Genomic DNA, 15,308 nt, shown 5'->3' with positions numbered 1-15,308 from the left:
AGGAACATCCAGAGGCACTCGGCCACCATGGAATGGAATTGCCTCAGCATGTACAGGGCTTGTCTCTAAAAGAACATGTTTATTTGGTAAAGGAGATTTAGGAAGCTGAATTGATACATGGAAATATAACCAGTGGTTGGTCTCTCTTAACTCTGTGCTTACTTTTTCACTGTGAACATTTTCTCATTAGGTTTAAGAAATACAAGCAAGCTGGAAGCCATTCCAATTCTTTCCGTTTATCCAATGGCCGCACTGAGGATGTGGGTAAGGCCCCCCTTAATAACCTGGGGGACCTTCATGGAGAAGAAAATCAAGAAATTAGGGGTGTTCTCATTCTAAAAGGGGTGGGGGGAAGACTTTTGAAGAAAGAGTCCTAGTTCTTGGAGGCCTGATGCATGAGATAGAATCCCCAGTTTGATCTCCAGAGCACCTGACCAACCTCCCTCCTTATATACTGCAGAACCCCAGAGCGTGCCACTTCTGGCCAGGTCCCCAAGCACCAACAGGAAGTATCCACCCCTGCCCGTGGACAAGCTGGAAGAGGAGATTAACCGGAGAATGGCTGATGACAATAAGCTCTTCAGAGAGGAATTCAACGTGAGTTCTTTGCTGAGGCTGGTGTGTCAGCAGGGAGGAAGGCAGACTGAAGGTCAGCCCTTTTGAGTCATGGGGTAGAAAACAAGTTTCTAATGGGTTAAGAGGTGAGAAATTTTCTACCAGGTTCATTTGACTCCTTTCCTGTGTGATCATAGACAGGAAATGAAATAAGATTTCTCACCTCTCTCATCTACCCATTTATCCATTCATCATCGTATCTGTTACTTTGTTGAATAAATACTTATCAAGCATCTGATATGTGCTAGGTGCCAGGGATTTGCTGGGAAGCAAAAACAGATCCAGTCCCTACACTCCGGGAACTCAACTGGTGGTCTGGTAGGGAAATCCCCATAAACAAGACCAGAAATAACTATTTAAATTCAGACAGCATTATAGGACATGAAAGACTGGTGCATAGTAGTAGGAGGTGGCCTTTTAGAGTCTGGAGCAGGGGTCCCATCATGTCTTAAATAATAGACAGTAGGAGTAAATCAGTATAAAAATGAGGATCATGGAAGATCACCAGGCAGAGGCCTCATGTGGGATATAGTTGTATTTTTTTGCATAACTACCTTAAGGAAGCTGAACATGTTTGTGGATCTACCAGTTTTGATCCCAGTTCAGAACTTCCTTGAAGAAATTATGTTTTAATTGAGACCTAATCTTAGGCAAGGGCATTGGAAAAGGAGAGCGGGGAATGTTCCAGGCACTAGAAATAGCAGGAGCCAAACATCAGTATTGAGGGTGGGTAAGAGAAGGGCACATTCAAAAAAGAAAGAAGGGCTATGTGTGGCTTAAGGGCAGAGGCTTGTGGAGGCAATGAGAGAAGAAACTGGAAGATGAGGCTAGACTGTATATGTGGATTATCATGAGAGAGGTGTAAAGTCATGGATCAAACAGACCTTATAAAAAGATCTCTGGCTGCTAAATAGAAAAGCTTCCATGGGGAGACCAGAATAGATGCAGGGAGTACAGTTAGGGGCTGCAACAGTGTTTAAGAGCGGAGGTGCTGATGGCGTGAGGTGGTACTGATGGGAGAAGGGGGTGGACATGGAGTAGTTAGTTGTTCCAGGTCTAGCTAGCTCACCAGCTTGGGCGTGAGCTGACTCCGTCTCCTTTACATCTCCCGCTCAGTTGCACATCAGCTTGGCCTCTTAGGCTGACTCCCATCCTGTTGCCAAAACTTCCCCAGTTCTGAGTGCCATGTGGAGGTATAACAAGGTCCAACAGGGAAAGGATGACTGTTTCTTCCTGTGTGTCTCTTTTTATCAGCAAGGAAAACTTTCCCAGGAGCTTCTGAAGACTTCCTGTTGCATGCTCCTTAAGTCAGTCACAAGCAAGGAAGAAATAGGCTTACTGCAGCTGATTCAGATAATGCAGATGATTCCTGTGGCATGTAGGGGAGAGGCAGACGACCCCACAGAATGAGAGCCATACTAGCAAGGAGGAAAGGAGGGATAGTTATTGGGTAGGTGAGTCACCACTCTTTCCTGTCACCGAAGGACTTAGGGGAGTGGAGAGTGATGTGGTCTTTGCATTCAGAGAAAATCACTAACAGAGTGGAGAATGGATAGGAAGGAGGCAAAAGTTCAAATAGGAGACCGTTTACTAGACAGGAGTTAATGGGATAACTTGGACTCATTTTTTGGCTGTTAAAAACATGGCACCTTTTAATGCTCATTATTGATTGAGAACATTCACTTCATCCCCCAAGATAACATCCTAGCCTTAGCACCAGAGCAAGATCTCCCCAGTAGACACTCTACTGTTTCATCATCTAAAATGCCCACTGCTTCTGCATAATAGAGTATGTGACCCTGTGACCAAACTTCTTTGTCTGTGAAGTGAGCTTTTTATTTGGAAAATCTTGCCAGAGGTGAGGCAGTCTGGTAAATTCCTGCATGCAGGTGGTGTTCCTAGAGGCATAGTAGGCAAATTGAGACAAATATTGTGGTCAGAGTCCATTGCCATGCTACCATGGCCACTATATTCATGGGCTCATTGGGCCAGCACTGGGGTAGCTAATGAAAGAGCTGAGCAACATCTCCTGGGTTTTTAACAGTACTGTCTGCTGAGTATACACATGGAGTATGATTATTTCCTGTCTTTCTTGTTCCAGTTATCTACCACCCAGGGATTGGTTTAGATTCTGACCTCCAGTGAGGTAGTGTGATACCTTGCTTGAAGTTCTGTTTCCTGGAAGGATTTCTCTTTTATACTCCTTCAGAGTCATCCCTTAAGTAGATTATCCCATAGCAGTCCACTTCCAGAGTGGGCCAGTCTGTCTCACAGAACCATTTGTGCACTAGGCTGGACTTTTTTTGTTCATTAACTGTTGATATCCTTGGGAAATCACTTGTGTCTGTTGAAGGAGTGGCTATATGGCAAGTGTTATGGACACATCGCTTCCATCTGGTAGTGGAATTCTGTTGGACATGTCCAGATTTATGGCCAATGGAATTCTGTAATACTTAGTTGTTGATGGGCAGCTGAAGCCATTTGGATATCTAGTAACCTGTGGTCAGGCATATAGTCTCTACCAGAGCATAGTGCTAAGCTAGGAACATGATCTTGCTGATAGGATTATGGTTTTGTCCCCAAATCCTAAAGTTTTTCATATGATTTTCCTGCTCAGCCTTAAGCACAGACACTTAGGGCCTGAGAAGATCAATCAGAACCTATTTCTCTGTGGTGTAGGTTAACTGGACAGCCTTTATTTTTCACATCACTTAGTAAATGAGTCAGAACAGGACACCAGCATGTGGTATGTGCTGTCTTCAAAATCCAAAAATGGCTTAGCAAGCATGAGTCTTTCCTGAGGGATGGAGGGGAAGGAAGAAGGAGCAGCAATATGTCTTTTACACTGGAGGGGATAGCCTGACATGCCACATGCCTTTGACTTTCAGAAAACTTGGCAGAAGTGGCAGGCCACTGTGTTTTCTATTTTTACGTCCAACCAGTACATCTAACATACATAAATTCCTGCTCTTCAAGTCCTGTCAGCTTGATGTCATCAGCATAGTTGTCAGGGTGAAGTCCTATGAAACAGACAAAATCCTGATGAACCAGATCACATCAGAGAGATGTCAAGATGATTTATTACTGAGGCTGCTCCTGCCACACGGATGGAAACTGCTTCTTGTAGTCTTTGTGCGCCATAAAGGAAAAAAATACAGCCATTAATTAGTAGCCGTATTCCAGGTACCAACGGTTATGTTAATCTATAGAAGAGAGAATGCATCCTGAAAAGCACCTGCCAATTTGCAGCTCCACATGATTCGATTTGTATGTTATAATCCACTGACATCCTTAAACACCGTTGATTTCTTATGCTAGTCTTTTGTAGCTTGCATGTGGGGAGGTGGTAATAGGAAGCATCAGAATGGCTAATACTAGTAGTCACTTAGCACTCCCTAAACTCACACATGTAAATGTATTATTTCATACTGCAACTTGTAATCTTCTGTAGCATTGAGGACCTCTCTAATTCATCTTAGCCTTTTGGTAAAGAGATTACTTCTCCAGCTTGCATTTGCTCTTGCTACTTTAATGGTCCTTCTTATCCATTGGGTTAAGAGACCAGTGTGAGTATTCTGCCGCTTGCCGTAGAGAGCTATTGCAACCATGCATTGGCAAAATAGGTAGTTTCTGATTTAAGTACAGTTTGGGCCAAAACTCCTTCCATCACCTGGCCAGCAGAGGCTCCATTCTAACTAGCATAAGATAGTGGCGTTCTGGGTTCCTAGGAATTAGGTAGCCCAAGGCCAGAACCTAGTAGATCACAAAAGGTTTATCTTCTTTAACCAGTGGAGTTACCATGATAAATGGCTATAGATTCTTAAGGGAAGATGAAGAGGAAGTTCATGGTGCATGAGTGTTGATGTTACGTTCTTCCTTACACATGCCTAACATTGAAGGGTTCTGGGTTGTGGACTGACCCACGCTGGGAGTTGGATGTGAAAGGGCCCTTTCTGTAGTTTGGCGGTCTAGTCAGACCTCCTTAATTGATTTGTGCTGGCGGCCTCCCATTTGTATCACTGGGAGCTTCACAGTAACTTAGCCAGAACTAGAGATATCTGAGCCCTGGTGACTATGGCCTCTGAGGCTCCTTCCATCCCACTAAGATCGAGAATCCCATTTTGAAGCCAGTCCCTTCCACCGGCATCTCACTCTGGTAAAGACAGTCAGGAAAGCACTTCTGAAAGATTTCATTGCTTTCCTCACATGTGTGCCCTCTCTGGCAAGGCATGTGTTGTGGATCCCATCAGGGACATAGTGAAGGTGTCAGTAGGAAGATTGAGCCTCTTGGAACCCCTGTAACACTGATATCCCTCCACTTTGTGCCAGGGGCTTTCTGGCTTTCCATCATTATCTGCCTAAATTTAGTATTCAGTCCAGGTTTCCAATGGCCAACCTAGCCTGCCATTTTGTGGCCAGTTTCCTGAGCTGTTACACTACATGCAGAAATTCGGTTAACCATACCATAGCTAGAAATTTGGCCTTGTCTGAAAATGATCCTCTTCCTTCCTTGGTCTAAGATCTCTAATATCTGTATCAATAACTATTCCTATGATTTTTGATGATCCAACTCAATGAATTCCTACGGTTTCTTCTAAGTATTAGCTCTTTGCTTTTCTTTTTATGTGTTTTAACCTCCACATTGTGTTGTGCTTGCATCCTGATTATCCATGAGCGATGAGAGTTGAGTCTTGGGGCAGTTGTCTTCCTCATGAAAGGAATGCGCGGTAGAGAGCATACTAGAGAGTTTTAGAAGTTGGCTTTCTCCAACTCCTCTATTTCAGCACCATTGTTGTTTCACTTAAGGCCCTGGCCTTTCACGTGAGTGGCCCAGGAAACTTGGGAATCCCACTGGCATTAACATTCAGCAGCAGGCAAAATACTGAAATCTTAACATTTGGCTCAGCAAAATACGTGACACAGTCAGGAAGACCCTAAGTTTTTTGCTGTCTTTGGAGATAAGCATTTGATACTAGAGCTTGTCTTTTCCTTATTTCATTATCTATATCTAATATTATCAGAATTACCCTACCTCTTGGTTTCAACATTCCTCATTGTTTGATTGGGATATTCCCTACCTTGTTACCACCAGCTAGAACATAACCCAGGTGACTACAAGTAATAACCTAAGTAACTGTTGTGCGGTTGTTACAGTTGTGAACTAGGAGTGGCTTCCTCTTTTCCCATCCTGAAAACTGGTTGATAGTTCCTTTCCCTTCGGCTGAACCCAGTAACCAGGTTCACATCACCTACATTTCCCCTATCAGTCTCCCAACCACAACCCCTCTCTGATATGAAACTGCTAACTCAGTTAAGGTTTTGTTTAAGAACAATTTGAGGGATCCCTGGGTGGCGCAGCGGTTTGGCGCCTGTCTTTGGCCCAGGGCGCGATCCTGGAGACCCGGGATCGAATCCCACGTCGGGCTCCCGGTGCATGGAGCCTGCTTCTCCATCTGCCTGTGTCTCTGCCTCTCTCTCTCTCTCTCTCTCTCTCTCTCTCTCTCTCTCTCTCTGTGACTATCATAAATAAATAAAAATTAAAAAAAAAAAAAGAACAATTTGAGAAGTCAACTCAAGCTTATTGAGCAAAAAAAAAAAAAAAAACACCCTACAACACCCCAAACCATCAATTGGGAAGACTGGGGAAGCTCGACAGAATCGAGAGCCAAGGTGGACTGCCAAACCTTGGGCAGAACAAATCCTATCCTGGTGGCCCTGGGGCCCTCTAGGGAAATCTGGTTGCTTTTTTGGTTTCACAATCCTGGGAATCTGGTTTGGCACAGTGCAGCTCAGATGCGACTGCGCCTGCATCCAGGCCTGGCAGGGAAGGGAAGGAACAATACTTAGGGCAAACATTCCAATTTGTGTCTACTATCAATAATATGCTTATAATCATGAGTTGAGAAGGCCTTTTTAAGCAAAACACAAGATTCAGAAGCCACAGTGGAATAGATTGGAAGGTAATAAATAAAATATGAAATATTCCTATGAAAAATGACACCATAAAAATGTGGCCAGCTGAGAGCCTCAGTGGCTCAGTTGATTAAGTGTGTGCCTTCAGTTCAGGTCATGATCTCAGGGCCCTGGGATCACACCCTGCATCTTGACTCCCTGCTCAGTGGGGAGCCTGCTTCTCCATCTCCCTCTGCCTTTCCCACATACCCCCCCACACACACCCCAAGTCATGGGCACTTGCATGCTTTCTCTTTCTCTCTCTCTCTCTCTCTCTAAAATAAATAAAATCTTTAAAAAGTGGCCAACTGGGAGAAACTGTTTGCCACAGGTAGAGAGTTTTTCATAATACATAAAAAGCTGTTACAAACCTGTGAGGCAAAAGTAAACATTGTAATAGAAAAGTTAATAGCTTACAGAAAAAAAGCAAATGGTCTATAAACATATGAAAAGCTCAACTAAATATAGTAATCAAGGAACTCTAGATTAAAACTAACCATTATTTTGGGCCTGTTAGAGTTGAAAATTTAAGAATATTGATATCAAATATGGGCAAATGTATGGGGGTACAGATATTCTTATGCACAAGTAGGGCAAGTTTAAATCGGTATAGCATTAGAAGGATGATTTGGCAGTATCAACCAAATTTTAAATGTTTACACTATTTGACCTAACTTTTGGGACTCTGACAGAAAACCAAATATGTATTTGTACAAGGTTGTTGATTACAGCATTATTTATAATATCAAAGAAAATAAAATGAGAAGCAAAAATCTGTCAAATAGCAGATTGGCTAAATGATTTCTTGCATCTGTTACAAAATTCTATACTACCATTAAAATAAATGTGTTTCTCTAGGTCTCTAAGTCATTGTTATAGGAGAAAAGACATTGCAGAGACTATACAATGTATAATCCTCCTTTTAAAAAAATATTTTTTTTACATTTCTTTTTTTAAGTAATCTCTACACCTAACGTGGGGCTCAAACTCACAACTCCAAGATCAAGAGTCGCATGCTCCACCAACTGAGCCACCATGTGTCCCCCAAAATACTTTAAAGTCTGGAAGAATACTGTGAGCTATGAGCAGTGGCTTCTCTACAAGGGGGTAGAGGAATAGAGGACATGAGAGACATGATAGGGAACTTTTGACTTTTTACTGAATTATTTGACATCTATTTATTTATTTATTTATTTTAATTTTTTATTTATTTATGATAGTCACACAGAGAGAGAGAGAGGCAGAGACATAGGCAGAGGGAGAAGCAGGCTCCATGCACCGGGAGCCTGATGTGGGATTCGATCCCGGGTCTCCAGGATCGCGCCCTGGGCCAAAGGCAGGTGCTAAACCGCTGCGCCACCCAGGGATCCCCTATTTATTTATTTTACTTTTAATAAGCATATTCTTTTCATAGCATGTTAAAAAGCAAAGTTTTTTAATATGGGAAATGAAACTAATGGAGCTCATCTTTAGCATAATATCCACTGTACTTTAATGTTTAATGGATTTATAGCATGTAGAATAAAGAGTTAATGTCCCCAATGTGAGCTGTGCCAGGAGGCTTGTGATCAAAGAATATCACTTAAATGGGAAGTTGTTCTGAAGAAAAATTGGACCATAGAGGTGAACAGCTGAAGGAATAATAAGCATAGGACATGACAGCTGTTTTCAGATATTTAACAGGCTAAAAGGAGAGTGTTTAGCAGTTCTGTGAAGCCCCACGATGGTTGAAAGTTCCAGGCGATGGCCTTCATCCTAGAGTTATAAACTGGAATATTTTTATTGATCAGCTTTTGTCTTAGAAGCATTGAGTTTATCTAAAAGAAACACTTTGAAAAGTCACTTATTGAGGTTCCCTAAAGCATGTTCAAGGTTTAAAAAAAAAAGCAAAATTCAGTTAGTTCGAGAAGAAGGGGATAGGTGACAGAGAAGAGAGGGAAGAGTGGAGACAGTGAGATGGTCCAAATCTATGCATTGCAAGAGTGACACCCTCCCCCCCTGCAAGTCTGTGTCCTTGTAGAGACAGCTTAGTTCTCGGACTTCCAGGTGGAGAAGCATGTGTGTGTAATTTTTTGACAGAACTGTGTGGCATCTGAGAGAGAGGGAGGTAAAATAGCCTCTACGTTGATGAGTTGTCCCTAAATATATGAATCAGAGCCAAAGGCCTATGGGAATCAGCAGGAACTGTGTCAGGGTCTTTGGAATTCAGTAGTCCAGGGAATTGGAAGTTAAGGGTTTCCATGGGACAGAGAAGGCTTCAGCTGACCTCTGGGTTTTCCATCAGTCAGTACAAGGGAAATGTGTATCTGGGTGTTGGGTCCTTCTAAACAGAACTTTCTAAGATGTGATGAAGTGCCTTAAAAGGGAATAGATTCCAGAGTGCTCAGGCACTGATGACTACCAGGTTAGAGTGTTTGCAGGGGGAATTCGGATTTAGAAGAGAATGAAACCCAGCATTGGACTGGAGATCTTAGCACAATGAGGCAAGAAAAGAAAGGTATTAAGGATTAGAGAGGAAGAAATAAAATATACATTTTTTTTTTTTACAGAGGATAATACTGTCCTTGGAGAAATCCAAGTACTCATCAGATAAATTATTAGAATTAATAAGTTACTTTAGCAAGGTTGATAGATTAAAAAAAAAACAGCATAAAAATTAATGCATTTCTATACATGAGCCACAATCAGAAAATCTAATAATAATTTTTAGAAGATGCCATCTAAAATGTAGAGTACTTAGGAATAAATTTAACAAAATATTTGCAAAATCTTTGGAAAGAAAAAATTATAAAAATGTTTGAAGACATTAAAAAGCCCAAACTCATGAAGAGTAAGATCAGTGGATTAGAAGGCTCAGTATTGTAAAGATGTCAATTCTCCCCAAACTGATATATAGATTCAATGCAATTCCAATAAAAATCCCAACAGGTTTTTTGTGGAACTTGACAAGCTGATTCTAAAATTTATATGGAGGAGAAAAGATTCAAGAATAGCCAAGACATTCCTGAAGAAGAAGAACAAGGTGAGGAGACCTGCCTTACCAGATATAAAGAGTTATTATAAAATTAAGACAGTTTTGTATTGGCACTGGGATAGATGGATTGACCATTGGAACAGAATAGCCCTCAGGCCGATTCATGTGTGAGTGGAAACCAATTTATGGCAGAAATGCTGTGGCAGTTTTGGTGGGGGAAAGGATGGTCTTTACAATGAGTAGTGCTGGGACAGTTGGGTAACCCTATGGGAAGAAATGAAATTAAATTCTTGTTTCATACCAAACAAAAAATTGGTCCCAGTTGGTATAGACACTGAAATTTAAAAAACAAAACAGTGAAACATAAAGACAATAATAGAGTGAAATATGCTTATGATCTCACAGCAAAAAAGTATTTAAGATTTAAAATATTGACAAAAGGAAAGATCAATCAACTTGACTCCATAAATAAAATATGATAAAGGAAATGAAATGGCAGGCCACAAACTTAGTAAAATGTATATGTAACACTTGTACTGACAAAGGATGAGTAATATAAAGAATATATAAAGAACTCCCACAAATTAATAAGAAAATAAGCAATCCAGTTGAAAAAAAGGAAACACTTGACTAGGTACTTCACAGAAAGGGGAACCCTGTTTACCAGTAAACAATGATGGTGAATCTCATTAGTAATCAGAAATGTAAATTAAACCTACATTTGATATATTGAAAGTCTGAAAGTAGCAAACGTTGGTGAAGATCCAACTGGAATGCTTTATATTGCTGATGAAAGTATGAATTTGTACAACTATCACAAAAAACCGTTTGACCTTATCTGGAAAGGTTAGATTCTCATACTTGAAGTGATTGTACATGTGCATGAGGAAACACATGCAAATTAGTGTTCAGAGCAGGATTGTTAACTGTAAACAACCCAAATATTCATCAGTAGTAGAATGGATAAATAAATGTTGGTATGGTCTTAAAACAGAGTGCTACAGAGTAGTCGAAGTAAATGAACTTTGGCTACCTAGTAGAATAGCCTGAATGAATCTTCAGAATATAATGTGGCAAGAAAAAAAGTCACACTTGATTACACTTCCAATTTTCTAAAAAAAAAAAAAAAATAGACTGAACAAAGAGTATGTATATTGTTTGAGGATACAAAATGTATGGGATACAAATAAAGTAATGTGATGATAACACAAAATTCTAAGTTTACTTGTGGGAGTTAAAAAAAAAAAAAGATAGGAAGAGGAAGGGCCCAAAGAGAACTTCTAAGTTAAATTGTGTGATGGATATCCTTCTTTTTTTTTTTTTTTTTTATAAATGTAGACTTTGAAAAACAAATTTAAAAAAAAAAAACCTGACATTAAAAAAAAAATGATTTCATACATAGCTTTGTCCCCAGTAAAGGCTTAAGCAAGGGATGAAATGGTCTTTGATGCCACCTAGTGTTCCTAGAGATTTTAACATCTGGTAGCCTTCTGCGTCAAGCTGCTTGCACCTAGCTCTGTGAGCTAGATTTTTCAGAATAGAAAATAAAAGAGTAGGGTTCACTTTGTTTCTATCCCTGCCATAGGCTCTTCAGTCTGACCCTTTGCATGTTACCACCAAGTTCTCTAGGGCAGGCTTCTTTGTTTTCTTTTGCCAAACAGTGGCTCCTGTTTCTTCCTGACTCTCCTTTTAGGGGTCTCAGCCTGGCTGGAGACCCTAGTTTTCCTTCACATTGACTATGGGGAGCTAGGAATGCTGATAGGACTATGAGGTATAGTCATTGTCATAACTGACCCCTGAGGACTATTTTCAAGAGTCTTGCTATCACTACTTCTGCTCTATGTCGTTTTAGACAAGGGTGTACAGGAAAAATAATTCCTCTGGCTTAGTCATGAGAGCTTTAAAAACTTATATGTCTCATCCTGGCCTGTATCAGGGTGGAAACCTGTGGAAATATAGCTTGTCTGGAAGAAGGCAAAGCAAAAGTAAACTGAGAAATTCCAGTCTTAAGTGAGGTCTCTGTTTCATGTGTAAGAGTCCAGCCCAGGAAACTCCCTTTTCCCCTTTATATATTGGCAGCATAGGGTCCAACCAATTGCCTCTCTCAGTAAAATGACATGCAGAACCTGCAGCATTTTAACTCTGAAAAGAAACTCTCCTGAGTAAGTGAAGGCAGATGGACTATGAGACCCTGAGTCCTCTTAGGGTCTTTGACTTTAATTTCTCCTACCGTGATCTTGCTTATTCCCAGGAAGTGTATTTGCTCCCTTCTTAAAGTTTTTGCATCTACCTAGAAAAATAAGTTGCTTTTAGGCTGGCATTTCTTTTATTTAATGATACATTTTTTTTTTTATTGTCAAAGCTAGAAACCTGAGAGTCATCCTTTATTTCCTTTATCTCTTTCTCTCCCCAGCCCACTTTCCTTTCATACCATATCTGATTCTAACTCTAAAATGTATGTCAGATGCATCTTTCCTTATACCATCATCCTTCTGTTCTCCTATTCTTACTCTCCTCCTGGTCCCTTTCCCACATAGCAGCCAGAGTGGTTCTTTAATATGTAAACTGGATAACAGTTGAAAAATTGTGAATGGTTTCCTCATGCACTTAAAATTCAAAATCCCTGTTCAAGGACCAACATGGAATTGTGTGATCTAACTTTGCTAAGCCCCTCTTGTCCACTTCCTCTTGACATCTCCATACCCACATTGTCTACATAATACCCTCACTGACCTTCCTGTTAGCTCACAAAGTGAGGCCTTCTGCTTCTGGGTCATCACAGATGCTGGTCTGTGCCTAGAATACTGTTTCCACACTCCTTCCTCACAGAGACCTACCCTTAATCTAAATTTGGGTATTTCTTAGGCATTGTGATACTTTCTGTAATAACATTCTATTCTTTCATTGTATTTATTATGGTATGTAATTTATATTTGTTTTATTTGTTTAATGTCTTTCACTCACAAGTTTGTATTGTCCTTGAGAACAAGAACTATGTATATGATTGATTCACCACTATTTGCTTTGTATTTATCCTGGAACCTAATAGGTACCTATCTATATCTGTTGGAAAAAAAAAAAAAAAAAAGAAAGTAATACATGAACCATAATTTACTTAACTGTTCCCCTACTGCTGAATACTAAGGTTGTTTTCAGTTTTGGGTCATTCCAAACAGCAATAAAGAAAAGAATGTGAACAAAGAGATTTTTATTTCTTTAAGCTAGATTCTCAGAAGTGGAGTTGCTAGGTCAGAGTATGGATCTTTTTAAGGCTCATAAAATGTACTTCCAAATCACATGTCAGAAAAGTTGTCTAGGTTGGAAATTTGAACAGTTTCCTTTTGTGCTTTCTTAATTTAAAATATATGGAACACATAAGAAAGCAGTTCAAATAATAAAGCTTAGCTTCCCACTCCTATAAAAACTAGCTTACTGAATGCTTATCCTGTGCTACACATTAGATTATGGTATTTACTCCTTATATGGCAGATATTATTAACCTAGTTTTACAGATGAGGAAATGTGGTCCTAGAAGTTTAACAGATTTTCTCAAGTTGATACAATCCAGAACTATCTCATGTCAAACCATTTATTTTTACCCACACACTTCCCAATGCTAGCAAATTTACATTTGCTCCCAAACTGCTACAGATTCAATGTCACCTCGCTCAGATCTCTGCTTCCTAACTGCTGCATCCATGTGAATGTCCTCCATCCACCTGCCCATCCTTGCTTCCTTGCCACATGATACTAGAGGCTGGGTTGTCATTCCCTTCAAGTCTCTAGAAAGGGCCTAACTCAGCTGACCATCCAGACCCCTCCTGTGTGGTTCACTCTGAGATGCTTCTCGTCTTTGCAGGTTGCTTAACATGGGGATAAATGGCCCATCCCTTCAGTTATGTCCCCATTCCTATTTACAGGGGTGGTCCATTTTGATCCAGCATTTAACATGTTCCTAACTACACAGTAATCAAGCTTGCTGCACTTATAGTAACAGGAAGGGCATTCTGCCTCCTGGGGATTCTTGGTGTTAAACTCCAGGAAGCTTGCAGGCTATTTAGAAGAGAGCCTCTCTGTGTTAGGCTCAGGTGTTCACCTGGGCCCATTTTTTTCCCCCCAAGTAAGGGTAGAACTTGCTGTTAGATCAAGGGATGGTGGAGCATTTTGCATGTTTGGTGTTTATCCCTGTTAGTAACTTACTCTAATTTCTCTTAACCTTTCAGGCTCTCCCTGCTTGTCCTATCCAAGCCACCTGTGAAGCTGCTTCCAAGGAGGAAAACAAGGAAAAAAACCGATATGTAAACATCTTGCCTTGTGAGTGTTCATAGAGTTTCGTGGCATATGATCTGAAACTGCATCTCTAGCCAGATTTTTTGAGGGTGGAAAGAATTTTGTGGCTGATCATAGAAAGGTTGGTAATGAGAGTAGGGTCAAGCTTTTGGACTAGAAGAGCCTGTATGATCACCCATAGTAACCCGGGTGCTCATAAAGTTCAATCACGGAGCTTGACCAGGTTTTTTGTGGCAGGCCTAAAGTTTCTATCTAGGTCAAGAGGAGTAGTTTTACTAGGACCACATAGGATATGCATGATTGTTACAGTTTTTTGTGGTACTTAGGGAAAAGAAACCCTAATATAGAGTTGTCTTTGTAACCCCTTCCCAGAGTTAGTCATTGCTAATCAGTTGATTCATAACCTCATAATAGACATTTGTCTAAACCAGTGGTCTCCAAAATGGGATATGTGTAATCCAGTGGGATATGTGTAATCCGGTTCAAAATGCTTGAAGTTTTTGTTTTTGTAATTGCCTTTTCAAAAAAAAAATTATCCTTTAAAAAAATTTCTGGTGTATTTTTCGTGCATAATATATTAGAGACCACTATACTAGGTTTTTACAGATATTTATGTCTTATTCATGTATGAATATATGCATATTACATATATTTTTAGAATGTAATTAGTATCCTGATTACATTGCTCTGACGTGTTCCTTTTAGCAGTGTATATTGGCAGTTCATCTGTCAAGAAACAGAAGTATTCGCTTTCCTTTTTTTCAGCTCCTAACTGTTTCATGTTGCGGATATATCATAATTTATTTAACTAGTCCCTGAATGATGGCTGAGACATGTCCAAATTATTGCTGTCACAAACAGCACTACAGTGACATCTTAATACATGTGTGTCTCTGGGCACAGAGGCACAGATGTCTCAACTGGTCTGGTTGTATCATTAACTGAAACATTAATGTTTTTTTTCCAGATGATCACTCTAGAGTCCATCTGACACCAGTTGAAGGCGTTCCAGATTCTGATTACATCAATGCTTCATTCATCAATGTAAGGAACTTGATCTCTTCTCATTATTACTTTGAATGACCATTGGCTACCATCTACTGGCTCCTTTCCAGCTGCACATTAAAATATTTCTCATTTCAGGTTTTCCCTGGGGAGTCTAATCTTTTTAAAGAGACTGAAAAAAATATTTTTTTAAATTAATTTATTGGAGAGAGAGAGAGAGCACAAGCAGAGGAGCAGAAGGCAGAGAGAGAGGGAGAAGCAGGCTCCCCACTGAGCAGTGGGGGCTCATTAATGTAATGCAGGGGTTGATTCTGGAACTCTGAAATCATGACCTCAGCTGAAGACAGAGGCTCAACCGACTGAGCCACCTAGGCACCCCAAGATTAAAAAAAAATTTTTTTTATTTATTATATTTTTTAAGATTTATATATTCATCAGAGACATACAGAGAGAGAAGCAGAAACAGGCAGTG

General features: G+C 40.2%; 1 protein-coding gene across 5 annotated transcripts in view; it reads left to right on the top strand.

The window, feature by feature from the left end:
* The window catches only part of PTPRA (protein tyrosine phosphatase receptor type A), a 171,017-nt gene that overhangs the window by 125,252 nt on the left and 30,457 nt on the right, over positions 1 to 15,308 (top strand). For 4 of the 5 annotated variants that reach the window (XM_038571771.1, XM_038571770.1, XM_038571769.1 and 1 more), the window contains 4 exons: positions 191 to 264; positions 461 to 597; positions 13,765 to 13,855; positions 14,799 to 14,875. In XM_038571771.1, coding sequence (XP_038427699.1) covers positions 191 to 264; positions 461 to 597; positions 13,765 to 13,855; positions 14,799 to 14,875 — 379 coding nt within the window. Of the gene's footprint in view, positions 1 to 190; positions 265 to 460; positions 598 to 9,495; positions 9,590 to 13,764; positions 13,856 to 14,798; positions 14,876 to 15,308 lie in introns of all 5 variants that reach the window. The other variant, XM_038571773.1, reaches the window with a different exon arrangement.

Source organism: Canis lupus, chromosome 24 (genome assembly GCF_011100685.1).
Source record: "Canis lupus familiaris isolate Mischka breed German Shepherd chromosome 24, alternate assembly UU_Cfam_GSD_1.0, whole genome shotgun sequence".
NCBI lineage: Eukaryota > Metazoa > Chordata > Mammalia > Carnivora > Canidae > Canis > Canis lupus.
This window is presented reverse-complemented; position numbering and strand designations above follow the sequence as displayed.